Raw genomic sequence first — 19,256 nt, forward strand, 5'->3', positions numbered from 1 at the left:
CCAAAAGATCGCCCGACGGAACTCCTCGTCGAGAGGGATCCTGTCCTCGAAACAGCCCCTCGCTTGCAGCCAGCGGGCGTCGAGAAACTCCTGTAGCGGACGCATCCGAAGTCTGCAAAGGGGTACAAGGTAGATGCATGAGGACATCATCCCGAGGAGGGACTTGATGGACCTCACCCTGGCCACGTCAGTGTCTAGCAGGCGCCGCACCTTGGCCAGGATGGTCTTGGTCCTCTCCTCTGAAGAGGAGGCCAATTGCCCCACTGTATCGAGCTTCGCTCCCAGAAACTGTGCTATCTGCGATGGAATCAGGGGGGATTTGGGGTAGTTGATGGCGAACCCCAGCTCCGTGAGCAACCGGACGGTCCTCACCGTGTGTTCGACGGCGGGTTCCCTTGTCCTTGCCCGGATTAGCCAGTCGTCCAGGTAGGGGTAAATGTGAATCCCCTGCAGACGCAGCCGCACCGCCACTGGTGCCAGGCACTTGGTGAAAACCCTGGGTGCCAACTTTAATCCGAACGGTAGGGCCCTGAATTGGTAGTGGCGTCCCTGAACCACGAACCTGAGGAACTTCCTGTGCCTTTTTAGGATAGGGATGTGGAAGTAAGCATCCTCCAGGTCTAAAGACGATAGAAAGTCGCCTTCCTCGAGCTGTCCCAGCACGTGCTGGAGGGTGACCATCCTGAATTTCTGCGCCTTGATGTATTTGTTTAAGCGACGCAGGTCCAGGATGGGGCGCCAACCGCCTGTCTTCTTCTTGACGAGGAAGTACCTTGAGTACACTCCGGAGCCCCGGAGCCCTCTGGGGACGAGCTCTATGGCACCTTTCTTGAGCATCGCCTTTACCTCCGACAGTAGTTGAGGGACGTGATTCTCCTTCCTGGCCACGGGAGGAATGCGAGGGCACTTCTTTTGGAATTCCAGCGAGTGCCCGTTGGCCAGGGTATCCAACACCCAACGGTCGGTGGAGATGGACTCCCACACGCTGACGAACTTCGTCAGCCGGCCTCCCACCGGGGTGCTTTTGTGGGGGCCCGACAACCCGGACTGGTCAGTCTTGCTTGGAGGCGGCCTTCCCTCCTTGGCGACGGCGGCGGGAACCCCCTTGCTTGCCGCAACCTCTGTAGGCCTCCTGAGAAGAGGAGCGGGCCGCCTGGCGGTAAGTGGAGGAACCACCGCTGGATCCTTTGGAGGCACCCTGTCTGCCTCCGGAGCTCCGAAAGGGTCGCCGCTGTTGAAGTACCCCCAGGGCCCGGGCCGTCTCCAAGTCGGTCTTGATGGCCTGTAGGGACTCATCCACCGCCTTACCAAAAAGGTTGTTGCCGTCGAACGGCATGTCCAACACCCTGGTCTGGACGTCCTGGCGAAAGTTTGTCGCCTTGAGCCATCCTAGTCGTCGGAGGCAAACTCCGTTGCCCAGTTGGCGAAATCCGGTATCGGCAATGTCCGTTGCCACCGTTATGGCGTGATCCGACGCCACCTCACCTTCCTGCAGAATTTCTAGGGCCTCCGCCCTCTTGTCATCAGGCAAGAAGTCTAGCAGGGGTGCTATCTTGAACCAGAGCTCCCTGTCGTAGCGGCCCAAGATCGCTAAGGCATTGGCCGCCTTAATCGTCGTCGTCCTATAGATTCCAACTTGTTGCCTTCGCTGTCCGGCGGGAGGTGGAAGTTGAAGCCGTCGCACCCGCTGCGTTCTTCTTAGCCGCAGCCGAGACGACCGAGTCCGGCGTGGGCTGGGCCCTGAGGCACAAGGGGGCGGCATCGGGGACTCGGTACTTCTTCTCGTACCTGTCCATCTTAGCTGGTGTCGTGGAAGGGTTCTTGAGGACAGCAAGTCCCTCCTCCCAAATGTCATCGAGTAAAGGCACCACGAGAACTCTCTTCCTCTTGGCCTCTCATCGTTGGTACAGAAACCCCTCCTTTTTCTGTTCTTCAGGGCAGAGCTGGAAGAGCTCGGATGCCCTGGTTATCATGGCGTGGAAAGAGCCAATTTCGTCGGCTGAAGACGCCCGCGGGGGGGTGACGACGGGATGTCTGCTGCGTCATCGCCGCCGTCATCGTCCGTCCCCGTCGCTGTATCCGTCGCCTTATCCTCTCTAGGGTCCGGCGAGGGGGATGTGGGGTCCACCGGTCTCGCAGGCACGAAGGGCGGAGCGGGGTGGACTCTCCTCCGCTTGTTAGGAGGGCTTCCCGACGGGCCTGGTTCTGGATCCTCCGTCGGGGTCCCTGGTAATCTCGTCCTTATCTCGGTGCAAAAGGATTGGATTGCCAACAAAATGGCCGCTGAGCTATCTTGGGGCTCAGGCAATGGCTGCGACGGACGGGGTGGCCGTTCCACTGGGCCCTGGTCGTCGTCGTCGTTATCTTCGATCACGTCTGCAGGGACCGTCCCCTGGGATCGAACCTTCTCGAACCTCTCGTTGAGGCCTATGAACCTCTCGTTGAGGCCCATGAACCTCTCGTTGAGGCCCAGGGACCTCTCGTTGAGGCCTATGGACCTTTCGTTGAGGCCCTTCTCGGTTTCCACCAGTTCCTCCTCAGAGACTGATTCCGAGTTAATGTCCACTGGCCACCCCCCTCTTTTTCAGCTGGGGGATTCACGGGGATCTTAGCGATGGGCTGGAAAGAGGAATCCCTCCGCGGTGGCAGGGATACTCTGGGCCCGGCAGGCGTTTCCACAGGCGCAGTCTCAGCCGGCTTCGCCAGGGTTGCAGCGACCACTTCGCTAGATGCCTTTGCCGGGTGGATCAAAGCCCTCACCACCTTAGGTGCGTCCTGGGCCTTTGCCTTGGGGGGAGGGTCAGCGCCTCGCTCCCCCTTCAAGATCGACCGGGTCCACTCCAGCGGCCTACCCGGGTTCTCGGACTTCCTCTTCCCTGAACCAGAGCGCTGGCTCATGGTCGAACGTGCCGGGGAAGTAGCGCCCTGCTTGGCAACCGAAGAGCCCGACCTTTTGGCGCTCCCGGTGCCCATGGACTCGCGGTGCTTGGCCTTCTGTTGGGCCCCCGTCGCTTGGGCGCCCTCACAGGACTTAGAAGCCCGCTCAGACTTCTTCGCCTTCTCACCTGCTGTGCCCTTCCCCAGCCAGGCGGCGAGGCGGGAACGACGATCTTGTTTGGTCCGTTCCGAAAGGTTCTTGCAGAACGCACAGTCTTTCTCCACGTGCGTCTTGTCCTCATGGAGGCAGTAGAGACATCGCAAATGCTCGTCCTCCTTGAAAACATTCTGTAATACGCATCCAGGGCAGCACCTGAACTGCTTGGATCTGGGCGTCGAGCCTCCCTTGTCCTGGACCATGTCCGTTGAGGTAGGCCACAGATCTTCCGGAATCCTCCAAGAAGTATAAACTTGACGAAAACTTCACCCTTGAGGGGCGTAGCGAATTCCGAAACGGGTGCCCGTTATCGGAAGTAGAAACAGTGGAGCTTGAGGCTCGATTAAACCGAAAAAATGAGAAAATCTCCTGAAAAAAAGTAAAAACGCAGTAAAAAGCTCGAGAGCTAAACACGAGGACTCCCAACACTTGAGCGTGCGGTAAAAATCTGAGGATGGCTGCCAGAGGCAGGGCTTAGGGAGAGAGCAGTCATTGGTTGGGGGCAGTATGACCCAGAGATCAGTGATTGGTTACTACTAAGAAAGACAGATCAGAAACGAAACTGATACTGATTTTTTCTTTACCGAGGATTCCCAGCCTGACGACAGGGAATATTCATGAGCATGTGAATCCATGCCAGACCCCATGCTGGAGAACATAACATCGTCCTTGTGAAGTTTAGGGGAACACTATATTAAATCCCAACCATCCAGACACCTTAAATAAAAAGCTTAAACTTGAATATCCTCATTGTGCCATTTGTTAAAATGTGTGGCAGTAAGAAGAACTAATAAGCAGAAAGACTTGTTTACAAAACACACAACTATCAGAAAACATGGAAAAGAAGAGGGTGCACAGCTCTGTGGGGATGGCTGCTGCCAAAATGCCTTAGCTTTAAACTACTTTGTATGGTAGTTTCCGTCCCACCATAAAATGCAAAGCATCCAAACAAGCGGAAGTAATAGCCAGTGTAGACATAAGAATATTTCAAGTTGAAGACACTCATTTAAAGAAAGAATTGTGTAATAAAGCACAGCTCTGCTTCCATTGCATTTGTTTCAATTAGGTTTGATCGCATAAAATATATGAAAATGTACTACTTTAACCAATTAGTAGGGTTTCAATCACCCGGAATTATAGAAACCATACATATTTATTTATATTCTGTGCTTTATTGCATTAATTTCTAGGTTTTAGTTGAATTACACAACAAAGGATACATCCAGACGTTCATAGCAGATATTTTGCACTGTAACTTTTTTCAACACCCTTTGCCCTGAAATAAATAAATAGAAAACATTAACTTGATTTGATATTTCCCAAATGCCCGTACGACCCGAGCTGCCTTCTCCCATGTTGCTCCTCATCCTCTACCATCCTCCCATGGCCTGATAGTATGCATGCACTGCACTCTCTGTGTGAAGTGAGAGAGAATCGCAGGTACGCAACGACTGTTTGATGAATTAAAAAAACACTGATTCTGGATTGTTGCACATTTGTTTTGCACTGTTAGTCACCTGTTTAGATGAGGATGCATGAGCGGGGCTCCATGATGCAGAGTTTAGCTCCATTCATTTGTGGCTGAATGTTGGAGGGGTGAGGTGGTGCTGCAACGAATGGACTTGAAACATTGGAGGGGTTCAGTTCCTAGAGAAACTGTTGTGACCCAGTCCCAGCCTCATTAAGCACTTTGGACAGTACTGAAGTGGCTCTCTGAATGGGTTTGTTGCTCATGGCTTAAACAGTTGCAGTGCTTCAGTATCACATCTATGGAGTAGCAGCATGTTTTCCTAATGCCTTAGGAAAAAAATAACTCCTAATGATTTGGCACCATGAAAATGATCAGTGTTCAGAGAATTCAAAAGGACACCAGAGCAGCCACCCACGGTCAATGTACACTGTGGCAGCCACCCGTGGTCAAAGGACACAACAAGCATCACCCATGTTCGAGGAACACCCGTGGTCAAGGGAGATGATGTTGGTCATGCATGGTTAAGGGATCCCATGACAGCCAATCTGGGTCAGAGGATACAATGGCATTTTACTATTGCCGATTGACACCACTGCACGAAAACATAGTCAAGGGACACCGTGGAAGCTAACCATGGGAAATAGAAAACATTGGCAGCTAATCATGGCCAAGGAACATGGTGGGAGTCTCCCTGGGTGCTGCATGCTCACTGAATTGGTCAAACTGTCTTTCATTGTGAATATACATCAAGTATTTATAATTGCATGAACATAACAAGAGTACAATTACTACATTTGCAATATTAATGATTCAAAACATTTTTTTAATACATATCAATAAAAAGCGAGGTGGACAGATTTGTATGAAGTCAATGGATTTTGGACATAGTCCATCATCAGGGCTGAATCTGTGTCAACTCTCACAGAGTGCAAACAATGAACCATCAAAATCAAAAACCAAGAACTGGGACTAAGATCCTTAGTAAAAATGTAAACGTGTAGAAATGGTCCTTGTTCAAAATCAAGCATATGTATTGTTACTGTTAGCTGAACTGGCATCCACTGAACCAGGATACAGGTGGCACTCAGCTCGAGGCAGTCAAATCAAAGCCATTCATGGCCAAGGAACACCATGGCAGCCTCTGTGATAAAGGGACATTGTTTGGCCAACCCTCGTCAAGTGATGCCAGGGGAGACAATAATGGTCAAGAGACATAACGATTGTCAAATAATACTCACTGATATTTACAGGACACTGTGGAGGTCACCCATGGTTTAGGCACACTATGACAGCCACCCCTCAGCAACGAACGATAGTCAAATAATAATAATAATAATAATAATAATAATAATAATAACACCCTTTGCCGCCAACCAAGGCCAAGAGACCCTAAGGTCATGCAAAATCAAGGGACACAATGGCAACCTCCCATGGTCAAGGAACAGCATGAATATAATCAATAATCAAGGTACACTTTATGTGCCAATCATGGTCAAAGGGCACTATGGCATCTATCTATGGTCATGCAAAACCATTTTGAACTGATAACATAAGAGTCAACCACGCTCAAAGGACAGTGGCCAGTGTGACAATCAACCAGAACCAAGGGAACAATGGAAGTCAACTATAGTGTGTGCAAGTCTGGTCAAGGGAGACCAAGACAGTCACCCATGGAGAAGGACCACTTTAGCAGTTAAAAATGATGAAGGAACTTAATGGCAGTTATGTAAGGATTAGAAGCACCAGAATTAGTTCAGACATAAATTAATATAAATATACACATGGAGAAAATGTTATTTTAACATGCAAGCAAGCTCAACATGTTTTTCAAAAGAATGATGTACCTGTTGCAACTTCCCCAAAGTTGATGTTGTGTTTCCCGCTGTCAGAAGTGACGGCAAGAGCAGGGGCCACGACAGGGCACTGCAACTCAAGGTACAATGTGTTGTAAGGGCTGGTGAAATAGGAACAATACAGTTAGTGATTAATCAATGTAAAATAAAAAGTGTTCTTAGTGCACATTTATTGGGCTTACATTATGCCACACACAACTCTTTATACTGCACTTACATAAAGATGGGCGAAAATGACACCCACAAAACCATGGAAGAAGATGGTAGAACGGGTGGACAATCCATCTTCTGCTTCCATGTTAGAGAATTCCAGGTGGACAGCACTGCCCATTCTCTGAGTTAACCTGATAGCTGAGGTGGGCTCAGCACATGCATATTTCAGAGGATCAGGAGGCCAGAATTTTCTGTGGGGTGACTGTATTGAATTTCTGGCAGTCCGGCCACCTGACTGCCTAAAACCTTTGAGCGCAGCTCGGGCATATTTGGGCAGGCATCTTGACAGGATTTCCACAAATTGGCAAGCAGAAAACATGAAATTCGCCCACTTCCAATTCCACCATGGATATTTTGCCTATCCCTTTCTAAATGCTCCTCCAGCTATAAACAAGAAGGGTAAATATGCTATATAACATCTAGCCCCTTCGAAAATCCCCTTTGGCTCCATCACCTTACATGAATAACACCAATTTGTTTCATTTGCTCCCCCTGCCTTAGATGAGGACTCTAAATCAGACATGCGTCAAACTTTCAATTTATTTGGGAGGCAGAGTTCAAGGGGTGAAAGTTTGCATTCTCTTTGCCTCAGCTGGAAATTGAGAATTGACCTGGGCCACATCATTTCCTCAAGTATTTTATCCCACGTGCTAACCGATAAAATGTGGTTGTATGTACATTAAATGATCCAATGAACCCTAGCCATTTGTTCCTGAGAATACTGGATGTACTCTTGGTCTTTGTTGTCCATTTTAATTAGCAAATTGGGCTTCTAACATCATTTTTGTAGTGGGAAGGTCACACAAATACAAGTTTCTCAATTTAGTGACTCCTAATCTATAATAACCTTTCCTTCACAGTTTAGGAATATCCATTCCGGCAGAGATCAGAACGTAGGATTTTGAACAACAAACCCTGCTGCTTGTGAGCAATACATCAACTATCTTACATAAACTGCCTCACCCACCTCTTTTTTAGACGCTTCACACTCTCCGGCTTTGTAAGTCAGTTCTCTTACATCCTTCTAAACAGGGATGTATGAGACAGTTCTTTTTAAAAACGAGGATGTACCGTCGTAAGGAAAAACATTTGCCTGTGGAAGATAGTAAAAGGTTCCTAGCAACAAAGTACCTGTAGTTCACAAATCTTGCAGGCTGATGAAATAGACACCAGGAAGGCAGTTTTGAAAATGAACTAGCAAAGAAGTACTTTCTATTAATACTGAGAGAACCACGTTTAAGTCCCAAGGAGAGTTGGGGATTTCTTTGTGGTTGGAGCCGTTCCCCATGTCCATTTAAGTTTCTTTTGATGATCACATTTGAAAAGGAAAGCCCATAAGCTTGCATTCAAGTATGTACCGATAGCTGTAAAGTAGGTGTTACAGGAATCTACAGAGACACATGATTCAGATAAGTGTGCAACTAAAGAGAGCATGTAATTGGTGGATAATTCAAGAGGATTCATGTCATTCTCGAGAAAACAGTGGCAAAAACTGGTTTACTTGTTGGTATACCGGTACATGGTGGAATTCTGCCTTGCAGCCTTGATAGTTTTCTCGCTCTTATCCTAGAGACCCAAGTCACCATAAACTAGTTTCTCTGGGATGAGGTCACAAAGGTTAGCAATTGACAGCAGTGGTGTATAACCATCCCTCTGGAGAGACAGAGGAAATCAGGGCAGCCGGCACGTCATATTTTGGATGTCTTGGAACCAGGTTCCATTTGGTCGGTTTGGTGCTATCAGGATGAGGTGACTGCCCAGGTCTATTTTAGTTTGTGCAGAACCATTGTTAGTAGTGGGAGAGGAGGGAAGTCATAAAGAGTATGGTGGCCATCCCAGAGCAGGAGAAAGCCCCCCCCCCCTGGAATGTTGGCCTTCTCCCTTCCGCAAGGAATACAGAAGGTACTTTTTGCTGTGTTCTGGGGAAGGGGCCAAAAAGAAGGGGCCAGGCAGTTGGGGGGAGGTGGGGTACCAGGACTAATGTAGAGGAACCAGAACTTCCCTGTGGAGCTCCCATTTATGTGGGGCATGAGGCTGACAAGTTAATGTGTCTGCCCTTACATTCCCCTCTCCTGGTAAATGCAACATAATAGGAGAGATGGTAACATGAAACTTGGGTGACTGGCCTAACGTGCTCTGCCAGATGTGAATCAAAAGTTCAACAATTTCTTAAATACAACTAGTATCCAGGAAGGCTGAATTAGCAGAAGTATTTTAATAAATTAAGGTGTCAGCCGACATGTGTTTCAACAAGCGTCTTTTTCACGGCAATGGTCCGGTTGAGAGATCAACTAAGATCAAATATATTCCCCTTGAGTTGGGTTCAAGTAGTATATTGAGTCTCTTGTTATGAGAACGATAGCCAGATGTTTTGAAAGGGTGCTTATTGAGGGGTTGAATAGGCCATTCACAAAAAGCATGTAAAGGCCTGAATGGCTGAGTCGAATTGCATGGGTTAAATCCCTAGAGGCAAGAAAGTTCTGTCGAAGAGATGGTGCGATGTAGGCACAAATTCTAGCTTTCCATAGCCAGTTGGCATAGAGAGCGTGACTTGGTTCCCCCTGATTGTTTATGTAGAACATTTCTGTAGTGGTGTCTGTATAGCTCAACACCTGATGACACTAAGGCACTGAAGAAAGGATTTCATTTCTAAGAAATTCACCCTTAGCGCTATGTAGTTGATGGGCATTGAATCTCTTCAAAAGCTCAGACGTCCTGGACCTATCAGTAGTACATCACTGCCCTCAAACCCATTGGCGAACAATCTGAGGAACAACTCCTACTAGGAAGTGTGGGGAGAATGGCAAACGTCTGAGAGTTTGGCTTCATCCAGCCACCAGCTGGGGTCGGGGCATCACTTAAGAAACAGAAAAGAGTTCCGTTTGAGGCTGAGTGGCCTGAAACCAATGGGTGGCAAGCTGGAGTTGGATCAGTCTCATGTAGAGCCTGGCATGGGGATGACTAAAATACACAAAGCTATCAGGCAACGCAACCCCAACTTTTTGAGAGCAGGAAGATGAGTGCTCTTAAGGAATTTTCTGAAAATCAAGAGTAGATCCTCTATACTTTCTACATGGGGAAAGACTTTCCCTGCCCCACAATCCCAGATCAGACCAATGTATTTTATTCTCTGGGTCCGGTGAGGGTTGATTTGCCTGATTCACCATAAGCCCCAGAGCATATGCCACTTTAAGGACATAGTTGACTGATTCCTTCTCTAAGCTAGGGATGGAGGCCTGGATATACCTGGTAGATGCAGATGGGATAATTTGGAGACAATCGCCTTGGTGAATACCCTTATAGTGGTAATGGGCATTCATTATTGAGAAGCCAGACTTTTTGACGTGGCACCCAGATCAGAATGTGTATATACTCTTCCTGTACATCTCGCTCACAAAGCCAATCCCCGTCCGAGGGGAGACAGTATTTGGACTAGAGTGACCATTTCAACTCTTTCCTTTGATAAGAAGTCGTTGAAGCTGGAGGAGTCGTGAAACATTCTCCATCCTGCCTTGTCCTTCTAGGAAAGTGCAAAGACATGGGAGAAGAAGCCCTGAAAAGCTCGATACCGAGGGATCTTCTCTACTTCATCGAGACTCACTAATTTCTGGAGGTCCTCCAGGAGATTCGATGAACACTGTTGGGAAAGGTGGAGGAGGATGGTTGGGAGAGGGGGATTGAGGAAGTGAGAGTCTGTAACTTCTCCACACAATTGAACGCATCTCGCAACCAGAAATAAGAGGTTATCTACTTCCAGGAAGGCAAAGGAAGGGATACCGTCCACCAACTGAGGCGGAATGCTGATGGACCTTCAGGGTATCAAACCTTAGGCTTATCACTCTGAGCAGTAGTGGTGCCAAATAGGTCCTTCATTTGTATCGTTTTTTCCTGGGATGAAACTAACCCCTCTGTCCCTGCTCTGAGAGTGCTCTAGGAAGCCACCAAAGCCAACTTAACCCATAGGCTGGCTTATTTACAAGGTAGATAGTGCCTGCTCTAATGATAGTCAAGAGGCTTTTGCTGTGAGGGTGTTTTTTGTTTCCTTTGTTGAGCAGCCTGTCAGATTCAGGCAGAAGCATGTACATTTAGCAGCCGTGTCCATCTGATTTAGGTCTATTTATAAGATGTCTTGTGCTATTGATTTCACCTCCATTAGTCCAGCAATAAATTGTCACGCTCACCTGGTCTCCATGGGGGCGTGCTCTTGTCCGCAGGATGATGTCTGCATTTATGTTGCTCTGCTTAAATGAGGGTGCTAGCTTGCGTCTTCCCTTCGTTCTTGCCTCAGGAGATGTTCGCCTGCAAGTCGAAACAAGATATTAGTCAACTGAGTGGAACTGGTTTTGGTTTTCACCTCCTTCCGATTTTCCTTCTATTCCTCTGGCTTACCTTGGTTTTTTAATGGTAAGGTCTCCGTCCTGCACACTCTGGCAGGGGCGCGGTTACACTGTCGTTCCAGGATCAAGTTACTTCACTGATCTGATGGAGGTTGCTGAAGTGGAAGGACCGGAGTAAGCAGGTAAGTCTCTATTCCAGTAACTCCTTTGAAAAGCTGCTTTAAGTCTTTCTGCTCAAAGTATCTAATGTTTGTTCTTGTCTTTCAGGTGCGGCATTAAGCGGCTTCCGGATGATGGGATGACTCTTCTGACAATGATGAGCAGGACTCCTGCCGGTAAGTATAGCGCTGTGAGGGACGCGCTAATTGTTTGCTTTATTTAGCTTTCCTTTGCTGTGTGAGACTGACCTGCTTTGTCTTTTCTGTTCGGCAGGTGCGGCGCAATTCCAGGAAGAAGATGGAAGAACCGTTTGATGGTGTCGAGTGGCGGCGCGATGCAGAATGATGGAGAACTGCTCGATGAAGTTCCTGGAGGTGGCCGATTCAGGTGAGTAGTTACCCGAGAGGGTACCTTCTGTTCAGTTCTTCTACAGATGCGGCGGTCCGTGGGTAAGAAGAAGGCGAGGTGCCGATGGATAGAAGACTCTGGACGGGTGTGGAAGAAGGGAAGCAAGAGCTGAACTGACACGGTGAGCGTTACGCTGCAGGAGTGCAGAATAACGCAAAGCGTGTTCAGTTTGCAGGGTGCGGTTTAAATAGCCTTGCAAGTAGTTCCAGGAAAAAAGTCCCCTTAACTGTATCCTGCCTCTCAGGTAAAATAGTCCCAAGCCACACCCTGTACTGAATGGCTCAACATCTCAGAGCCAAGTATATGGATCATATGTTTAACACCTGCCATGAGCCTGGCGCCAGTGGCGCCAGAACTGAGTCCAGGTAAGCCTAGCTGGGGCCTGAGAAGCCCCCAAGGAAGCCAGAGGCAGGGATGGGCTCGCCAGTTTCAGGGTTTTGGGAGCATGCACCATGACATAAATTGTGCTTTCCTGTCACCTGTCAGGTCTGCAGCAGAGTCCTCCATTTCTCGTCAGAACTTGCTATTGTAATTGGGAAGGATGGCGTCTGAATTTGCCTGTTGTAAATGAATTGCACTGTTGCTGTACACTTTCCTCCTCATCTCATCCAGGGCTCTCTCTTCTCTGCCTGAGCATTTAGCACTGTAACATCGAAAGCTAAAGTAGAGTAGAGGGCTTGCTCTGTGCTAAGGATGGGGAGACTACTGCTGTTTGCGTTTGTGGATTAGAGCACCCACACAAACACACACTATTTTGGTTTGTACCTGCTGGTACCGAGCAGCTAGGTTTTAGTTGGTGGGAGCCACATTATGGGTTTTCTCTCAGATTGTTCTGGATTCTCTTATAATGTCAGGTTGGAGAGGAATGTCAGTCCTCTCAGGTTTGTAAGACGAGGTGTCAGCTAACCTTCCTGTCTCAATTGGCTGAGTCGGGTGTCTGGCAAAGGTAGTAATAAAAACTCCATGACAGCATTTCATCTCTGTCCACCACCTGCCAAGTCTTAAAATACGAGCCTAAAGGGGGATAATTATTCTCCTCAACCTGAATCGCCATGTTCAGAGTAGAGTGAGATAGTGCTTGTGAAACCAAGGTCCCAGGCACTGGAGCAGGGTTACCTTCATCATCTGGCAGGCAGTGAGTCCAATGGTTTGAGTTCCTTCTGTAAAGGCCACTGATTTTGGTAGCATGTCGAATATTATTTCTTTTAAAAAAAATACCTCATGGTAGGGCCGCTCATGAAAAGGTGAGAATGGTCACCCTGGCCCAGGTTCAGACTGGCCTATAGGAAAATAGGGCAATGCCCAAACCAAATAATGCAAAATGCTAGCGTGGGCATGATTTTATTTGTCAAATTGGTCATCTTTTTGCCCAATGTGAGCCAGTTTGATAAGCTACTTCACTATGCGACTAGTAGTTTTGACCAGTGTTACTGAATAAATATTCATTAAAATGCACAATTTGCATCACAATTTAGCCCCCCAAAAAACATGAGTACTACTCAAACGGTCTGTTACAAAAGGAGGAATTGCCATTTGCAACCACGGGTCACTTTTTCATTGGTGCCCAAGACATTTTTATGCCCCATCACGACCCTGCCCTGTCCTAAACTATCCTTTGTCCTATTCCGTTGAGCAGATTGGTTCATGGGGGGTAGCCTGTGTACTTATGTCAGAGGCCCCGGGATAAATACATGGATCCTGGTACCTGTGAGGCGGGGCCCAGAAAGTGGAATGTGAATAAGGCTTGCAACCACTGCACGCACTGTGTAAAGGTGTGTGTAGCGGATGTCTGAATTATGCTCTGTGCAGCCGTTTCAGGCGGTTACTGTCCAGTAGCTTCCAAAACTAGAGGCTCACTCAGCTTCTACTGTGTCTGGTGACCACACCTGAGTGACCAGGACATACCAGGCATCGTCTTACCTGCGCAGCTCCGCCATCCATGCAACCTAGATGTTGATACTTGGAGTGACAGTTGGCATGTAGTGTAGGCAGGGGGCTTCTTTGTTTTCAAGCTTACAGCAGAGCCTGAGAGCCTCATCATGGGGTTACGCTCAAGCAATGTTCCACACTCTCAGGAGTCTGATTTCTGGAAACTGTACGCAGGCACAGGGTAGAAGCCTAGTGAAACGGTCCGTATGTTCATCCATGTGATTGAACTAACTAGCTGTATGGTCACATGTTTATTTCACACCCTTTAAGGCAACTTGGGCCCCTTACAAAGCCTACATGGGGGTTGTTTTTGTTCATGTTTGTGCTTTTTTCATGATGGGCCTTCACCCATTCCTGGTTGGGGGCTCTGAGAGGTGCAAGAGCCACCTTTGACGCAATCTACACAGTAAGCGGGTTGTCCCTTCCCGGACCAGTGACTCAGGAAGGCACCCGAGTCGGGTACCATGGGAGTCCCATGCAGCATCTCAGACTGGAGTCTGATTGTTTCCACTTGTGCAGATATGAAAGTGTGGATAAGACTTCAGACACGCAGCGACAGGGCCATAGGATTTGCCGCCACGCGAGGTACCCGAGAGAATAAAAGTAGACCTACCTTGGACTAAGAAGAGATGAATTTGATGATTTCCTCTGGAGGACTGATCCTGAACTCCTCTTTCCACCATATGCATATCTGACGAATATCTCCACAAGTGCAAAGCAAATTACCCAGCGATTGAGGGGGTCAGTGGTAGAGAAGCTCAGCAGGCCACCCGCAGAGCTGTTCACCGTGTTGGGCATGAGGCATCGAGGGAAAAGGGTACATTTAGGTGCAACAAGGTGCAGCCGCAAGGCAACGGTGTGTTTCACCGACTTGAATAAAGGGACTGATGGTAGGGCATTGGGTACAGGAAAGAACCCGAACAGGGTTCCATGTGATAATGTCGCCTGTGAAAAAGCCGCCAGGTAGGCGACTTTGTTTCCTGCGCCCTGAAAAGCCTTCCCCCACATATTTTAGGATGAGTATTATTTACTATGATATGCTCCCGTCCTAGAATATATGAGGCAAGTGCTTGAATTTTCTTGGAAGTGCACATTTGGGGAAATGTCGCCACCTGGCAACCTTTTCCCTGGTGACTTTATAACTGGATACCCTGAAAACTGACGTGGGACAGTGCTGGAAAGTTCTATATAATGCATGTTGGAAATAGACTCCGTTCCTGTCTCTGATCGTCGGGACATCCCATGATTATGGAGAAAAGAGTACCAGACGTAAGAGTAAGCACTATTTTATGGTGGGAGAAAACTGGGCTGATTTTCTTGTTTGATTGCTGTTTTACAGTCAAATGTGTGACTCCACGTCATCTAGACACCACTTATGCATCATTTGTAAATTGGTTTCGGGTATTCTAAACCAATTGAAACCTAAAAAAATACAACTCCAAGAATTCTTTAATTTGTTCAATGAAATTCCAGGACTGGAAAAAGCAAGTCTTAGGAACATGCAGTCACCTGGCCAACATATGCTTTTTACTCTTAGACCAAAAAAAACACAATTGTTTGAGTAAATAGGAAGTGCTTCTTTAATATATATAATAAGAGGTACCTGTAACACCAAAGATCCTCCAGGTAAATAATACACTAATAAACAGAAAATGGACCTTGGCAATGAGGTTGGAGGGAAAATACTAACATATACTTTTCATACACAAAATGAATTTATTAAAAAAAACATAAAAACTCTCCTTAACATCACAATAAATTGCTCCAGTTTGGCATAATCAATTCCATTGCACCTTACATACACATTCTCACTCACACACATCCAATGTCAACATATGCATAGGTAATCTCTTTTGTGAGACCCTATTAAAAAACACAATTGGTATTTGAAATCTTCACACCCAGATAGAACTAATGGTTGTTAGGGAGAATTCTCCAAATGTGCTAATTTCCCTTACCTTTTGAGACCCTTAGCAACTTTGCTGGATTTCTAGGATTTGATCTTTTTACCTGGAAAGTGTGTGAGCCTTTTTTCCCACTCTTTCATGTATTTTGATGTGGGTTTTACTTTTGTGTTCTTTGGTTATGGAGTTTTAAAACAACTCCAGTGGCATCATCTGTTTCTGTGTGTCACACAGCACCTTCAGTGCAGTGGCACAGGGGTGTCTTTCAGACTCCCCAAGGTTTAAATACCTTCTCTGGGACTGACTACCGTCTCCCATAGCCTGTAAAGTTAAATTGGCTTTACTAGTCTCTTAGTCTCTTTAAATGTACTGACCCAGCACGCCCTATCTTACTATAGAGTGCTGGAGGGGTTGCCTAGCTTCCCCTCAGTCAAAACACTCATGTAACAGTAAACAGTAAAATGTTACCCTTTCCTACTTTAATTGGCTGGTGGCAGTGGTTTAGATCAACTACCGTGATTTTTCCCGACCGCTAACAAGGGTAGCTAAAAATCGGGGCAGCCATGTTTTTCAATATGGCGCCCAAGACCTATCTATAAAAACAGACTCTGGTCATCTTTTTTCGCCATTTCTTTTAGGAAAGGTCCTTCTTGTGTTTGTCTCTGCGCGCCAAACCAGGTTTGGTCCCTTTGTTCGTTGGCCTTTGGCAGGCTTCAGTGCTGAAGCCCTCCTCTGGCGCCAGGGTGTCTGGGGTGGACAGGACGTGAGGGAGGTGCCCGAAACTCCCTGTGCTTAGTCTCCTATGAGACCTGAATGCACTCTGGCGTGATTGGCTGGCTGGCTGCCTGGCAAGGACAGCCACCCTGCTGTGTGAGTAACAGCCAGGCTGGAATTAATGGGGGAAAACTGTTTAAAAGCAGGTCTCTGGGACTTGGAAAGCAGAGTCGACCACTGGAACGAAATAAACGAAGAGGAGAGGAAGGAAGAGGACTGCTGCAAATCCTGGACGACCGGTGAAGCCCTGCTGCAGGTCCGAATTGCCTGAAACTCCAACGACAGAGAAGCCCTTCAAGGTTAACACCTTCCCTTGAGTTTGGTGGGAACAACCAACTCGCAAGCCACCTTGACAACTTCCTATTCTGGTCGAATTTTCATCAGAGTGCTGTTGAAAACGGGATAGCCAGAGGGAACGAAACCAGTTCGTGGACTTCAAGGCACTCACACCTTAAACCAGTGGTCTTCAAACTTTTGATGCCAAGGCCCCCCTGAGCAAACAATAAATAGTTCGGGACCCCCCTTGCCCTGCCCCTCTGTGTTGGTGTTATTTTTTTTTTAAAGAGATAGCTGCGAAATGTGTGATGTCCATACACGAGCACATTGGATTGTTTTATATATGAGACTCTGACGAGCATGCCAATCAAAGAAGCTGCCTCACATCGTAAATCCACTAGGCCAGAGGTCTTCAAACTTTTTAGGCCTGGCCCCCCCTGAGCGAAATTTGGGCAGGCCGGGCCCCCCAAAAAATGCCAAATGGACAGTATGTATTGTGCACCGTCACTGTACCCTACTTCCAGTATAGTCCCTGGGCTCCCCCATCTGCTCCCATCACAGTGGCTGGGCTCCCTCATCCCACTCCTACCCAGTCCCTGGGCTCTCCCCACACCCTGGGCTCTCCCCACCCTGCTCCCTGCTCCCACCACTATCCCATGGTGCCCGCCCATCCTGCTCCCACCACAGTCCCTGGGCTCCCCCATCCCATTCCCAACACATCCTGAGAGCCAGTGGCGGCTGGTGAATTTTTTAAGTGGTGGGCATAACTATTTCCCCCAAAAATGCCATAGCGACCGAACGCAGTAAGGGAGTCCAAACCAATCAAGGAGGATTCGGGGGGGTTTCCCCCCGTGAATTTTTTAATAAAATAATGGGTTAAAATGTTGCATTGTAGAGCATTCTTTAAAAAAATTGCTAAATATCCAGTTTGCAAATGCTGCTGCGGGGGCCCAGGGGGCAGGCATGACATGTTTTACTGGCCATCTATGATAGATGTCCAGCAAAAATATACCATCCCTGTCCCCTAGGCCCCACTAGGCCTAACACAATCAACATGGTTATGTGTGTATGCAAGGTGCTGGGGTGCCAAGGGGGAAAGAATGGTATTTTTGACTGGACATCTATGATAGAAATCCAGTAAAAAAATACCATCCCTGTCCCCTGGGTTCCACAGCACCTCAGAAGGAGAGCTGATTTGAGCAGGTGGGTAGGGGGATTGTGCAACAAAGGCATTCAGGCATTTTTAAAATGCTTTTGTTGTACAACCCTCCTTCCCCCACCTATCCACCACTTGCCAAAATCATCTCAACGGACCAAAACAAACTAACACACACACATTCATACAGCAATCACTCTCTCATTCACACGAGCATCCATCACCATACACTCACACATAACACAAGCATTCACGCATTCATACACATGTTTAAATAAAAAAATTAACATAAACATACCTTCTGCATTGGCCTGCATGTGGGTGCTGAAACAACTTGTTCCAGGCTGCTCTATCTGTATGTGCGAGGTGGCACAGGAGCTCCCTCTCACACATACAGACATGCAGTGACCCAGCCAGCATTTCCAATGAGCTATGAAATGCTGGCAAAGCAAAACGCCCCAGCCTTGCATGGCTCAGTGAGCATGTGTGGCTGGGGAACTGAACTGAACTGTCAAAGGGAAATAGAGTTTCCGTTTGACAGTTCAGCCAGCACAGGAGCACTCCCTCGGCTGAAAAAAGCAGCTTGGGGATTGCTCATTGTTTCACTGGGCTGGCTCCTTAGCTCCTTCATAATGAGTGAGGGGGCCACTGAGTGGGCGCCCCCTCGCCATTATGGATGAGCCGCCAGGCTCGGACTGACCTATACGGCAATGCCTGTACCAAAAATACAAAATGCTAGCGTGGGCCAGTCAAAATGTGCCACCTTTTTGGCTAATGTGGGCCAGTTTGATGAGTTACTTCACTATGCAGTTAGTAATTTTGACCATTGTTGCTGAATAAATGTTCTATAAATATCACAATGTACTTACATTTTAACACCCCCCCTTGGGTACTATTCAAAGTCTGTGAATGAATATCCATTTACAACTGCGGGCCACTTTTTCATTGGTGCCTGAGACAGCCGCCCCTGCCCATTTCTTCAAATCTTTTTGGCCATCGAGAAAGTGCGTGAAACTTTCCTCAACTACGAAGGCTTGTCCTTCCCTTAACATCCGCCAAACTTTTCGCCTAGCCAAATCCTTTATAAATCCGTGGCAAAGACTTAACCGTTATATACCAGAACTGTGCTATCCTATACAAAAGACTCTGAACCATTGACTTTGGCCCAGACCTATTGAGAAGAATTGCTGGTTGTATTTAACTGAAACCCTTTTCCCTGCCTATGAATGTATTTGGGCTGTCTATTCTTATAACCTTGTCTTTTCCCTCCTTTATTAAGTATCTGAAGTGCCATTTTGCTCCCATTTCATTTTGGAGCTAAACCTGTTCATTTACTTACCGGTTGGATTTTGGTGGTGTATTAGTGTGTGATCTTGAACTGCTTATGTTTTCTAAATGAGTAAATAAATGTATATTCTTTTACCAAGAAATCTTGATTAAGTGTTTACTTGAATCACTGTATTTGTTGGTCCTTTGTGTAACATGTTCTACTGCTCACTTAAACTCTTGAAATAAGTCTGGCTGCCCAGCCATCACTACCACTTTACTGTGTAGTACAGGCTTGTACCAAAGGTGAAATTGTGCTTACACTTGTAGTCCTAATTGCCTGTACTGGTCCCCAAGGGTACTGCAGGTGATTCTGCCTAACAATGATATGTTTAAATCACACAGAGTCTTATTAA

The 19,256-nt window shown here is 47.4% G+C and overlaps 1 protein-coding gene across 3 annotated transcripts in view; it reads right to left on the reverse strand.

Moving 5' to 3' along the window:
* The window catches only part of CFAP74 (cilia and flagella associated protein 74), a 2,332,202-nt gene that overhangs the window by 473,752 nt on the left and 1,839,194 nt on the right, over positions 1–19,256 (reverse strand). For all 3 annotated transcript variants that reach the window (XM_069610170.1, XM_069610172.1, XM_069610171.1), the window contains exons 31-32: positions 6,410–6,519; positions 4,315–4,370 (exon numbers count right to left, since the gene is read on the reverse strand). In XM_069610170.1, the coding sequence (XP_069466271.1) occupies positions 4,315–4,370; positions 6,410–6,519 (166 nt within the window). The remainder of the gene's footprint in view (positions 1–4,314; positions 4,371–6,409; positions 6,520–19,256) is intronic.

The sequence above is a fragment of the Ambystoma mexicanum genome, chromosome 8 (genome assembly GCF_040938575.1).
Source record: "Ambystoma mexicanum isolate Mex_15411 chromosome 8, UKY_AmexF1_1, whole genome shotgun sequence".
Classification (NCBI taxonomy): Eukaryota; Metazoa; Chordata; class Amphibia; order Caudata; family Ambystomatidae; genus Ambystoma; species Ambystoma mexicanum.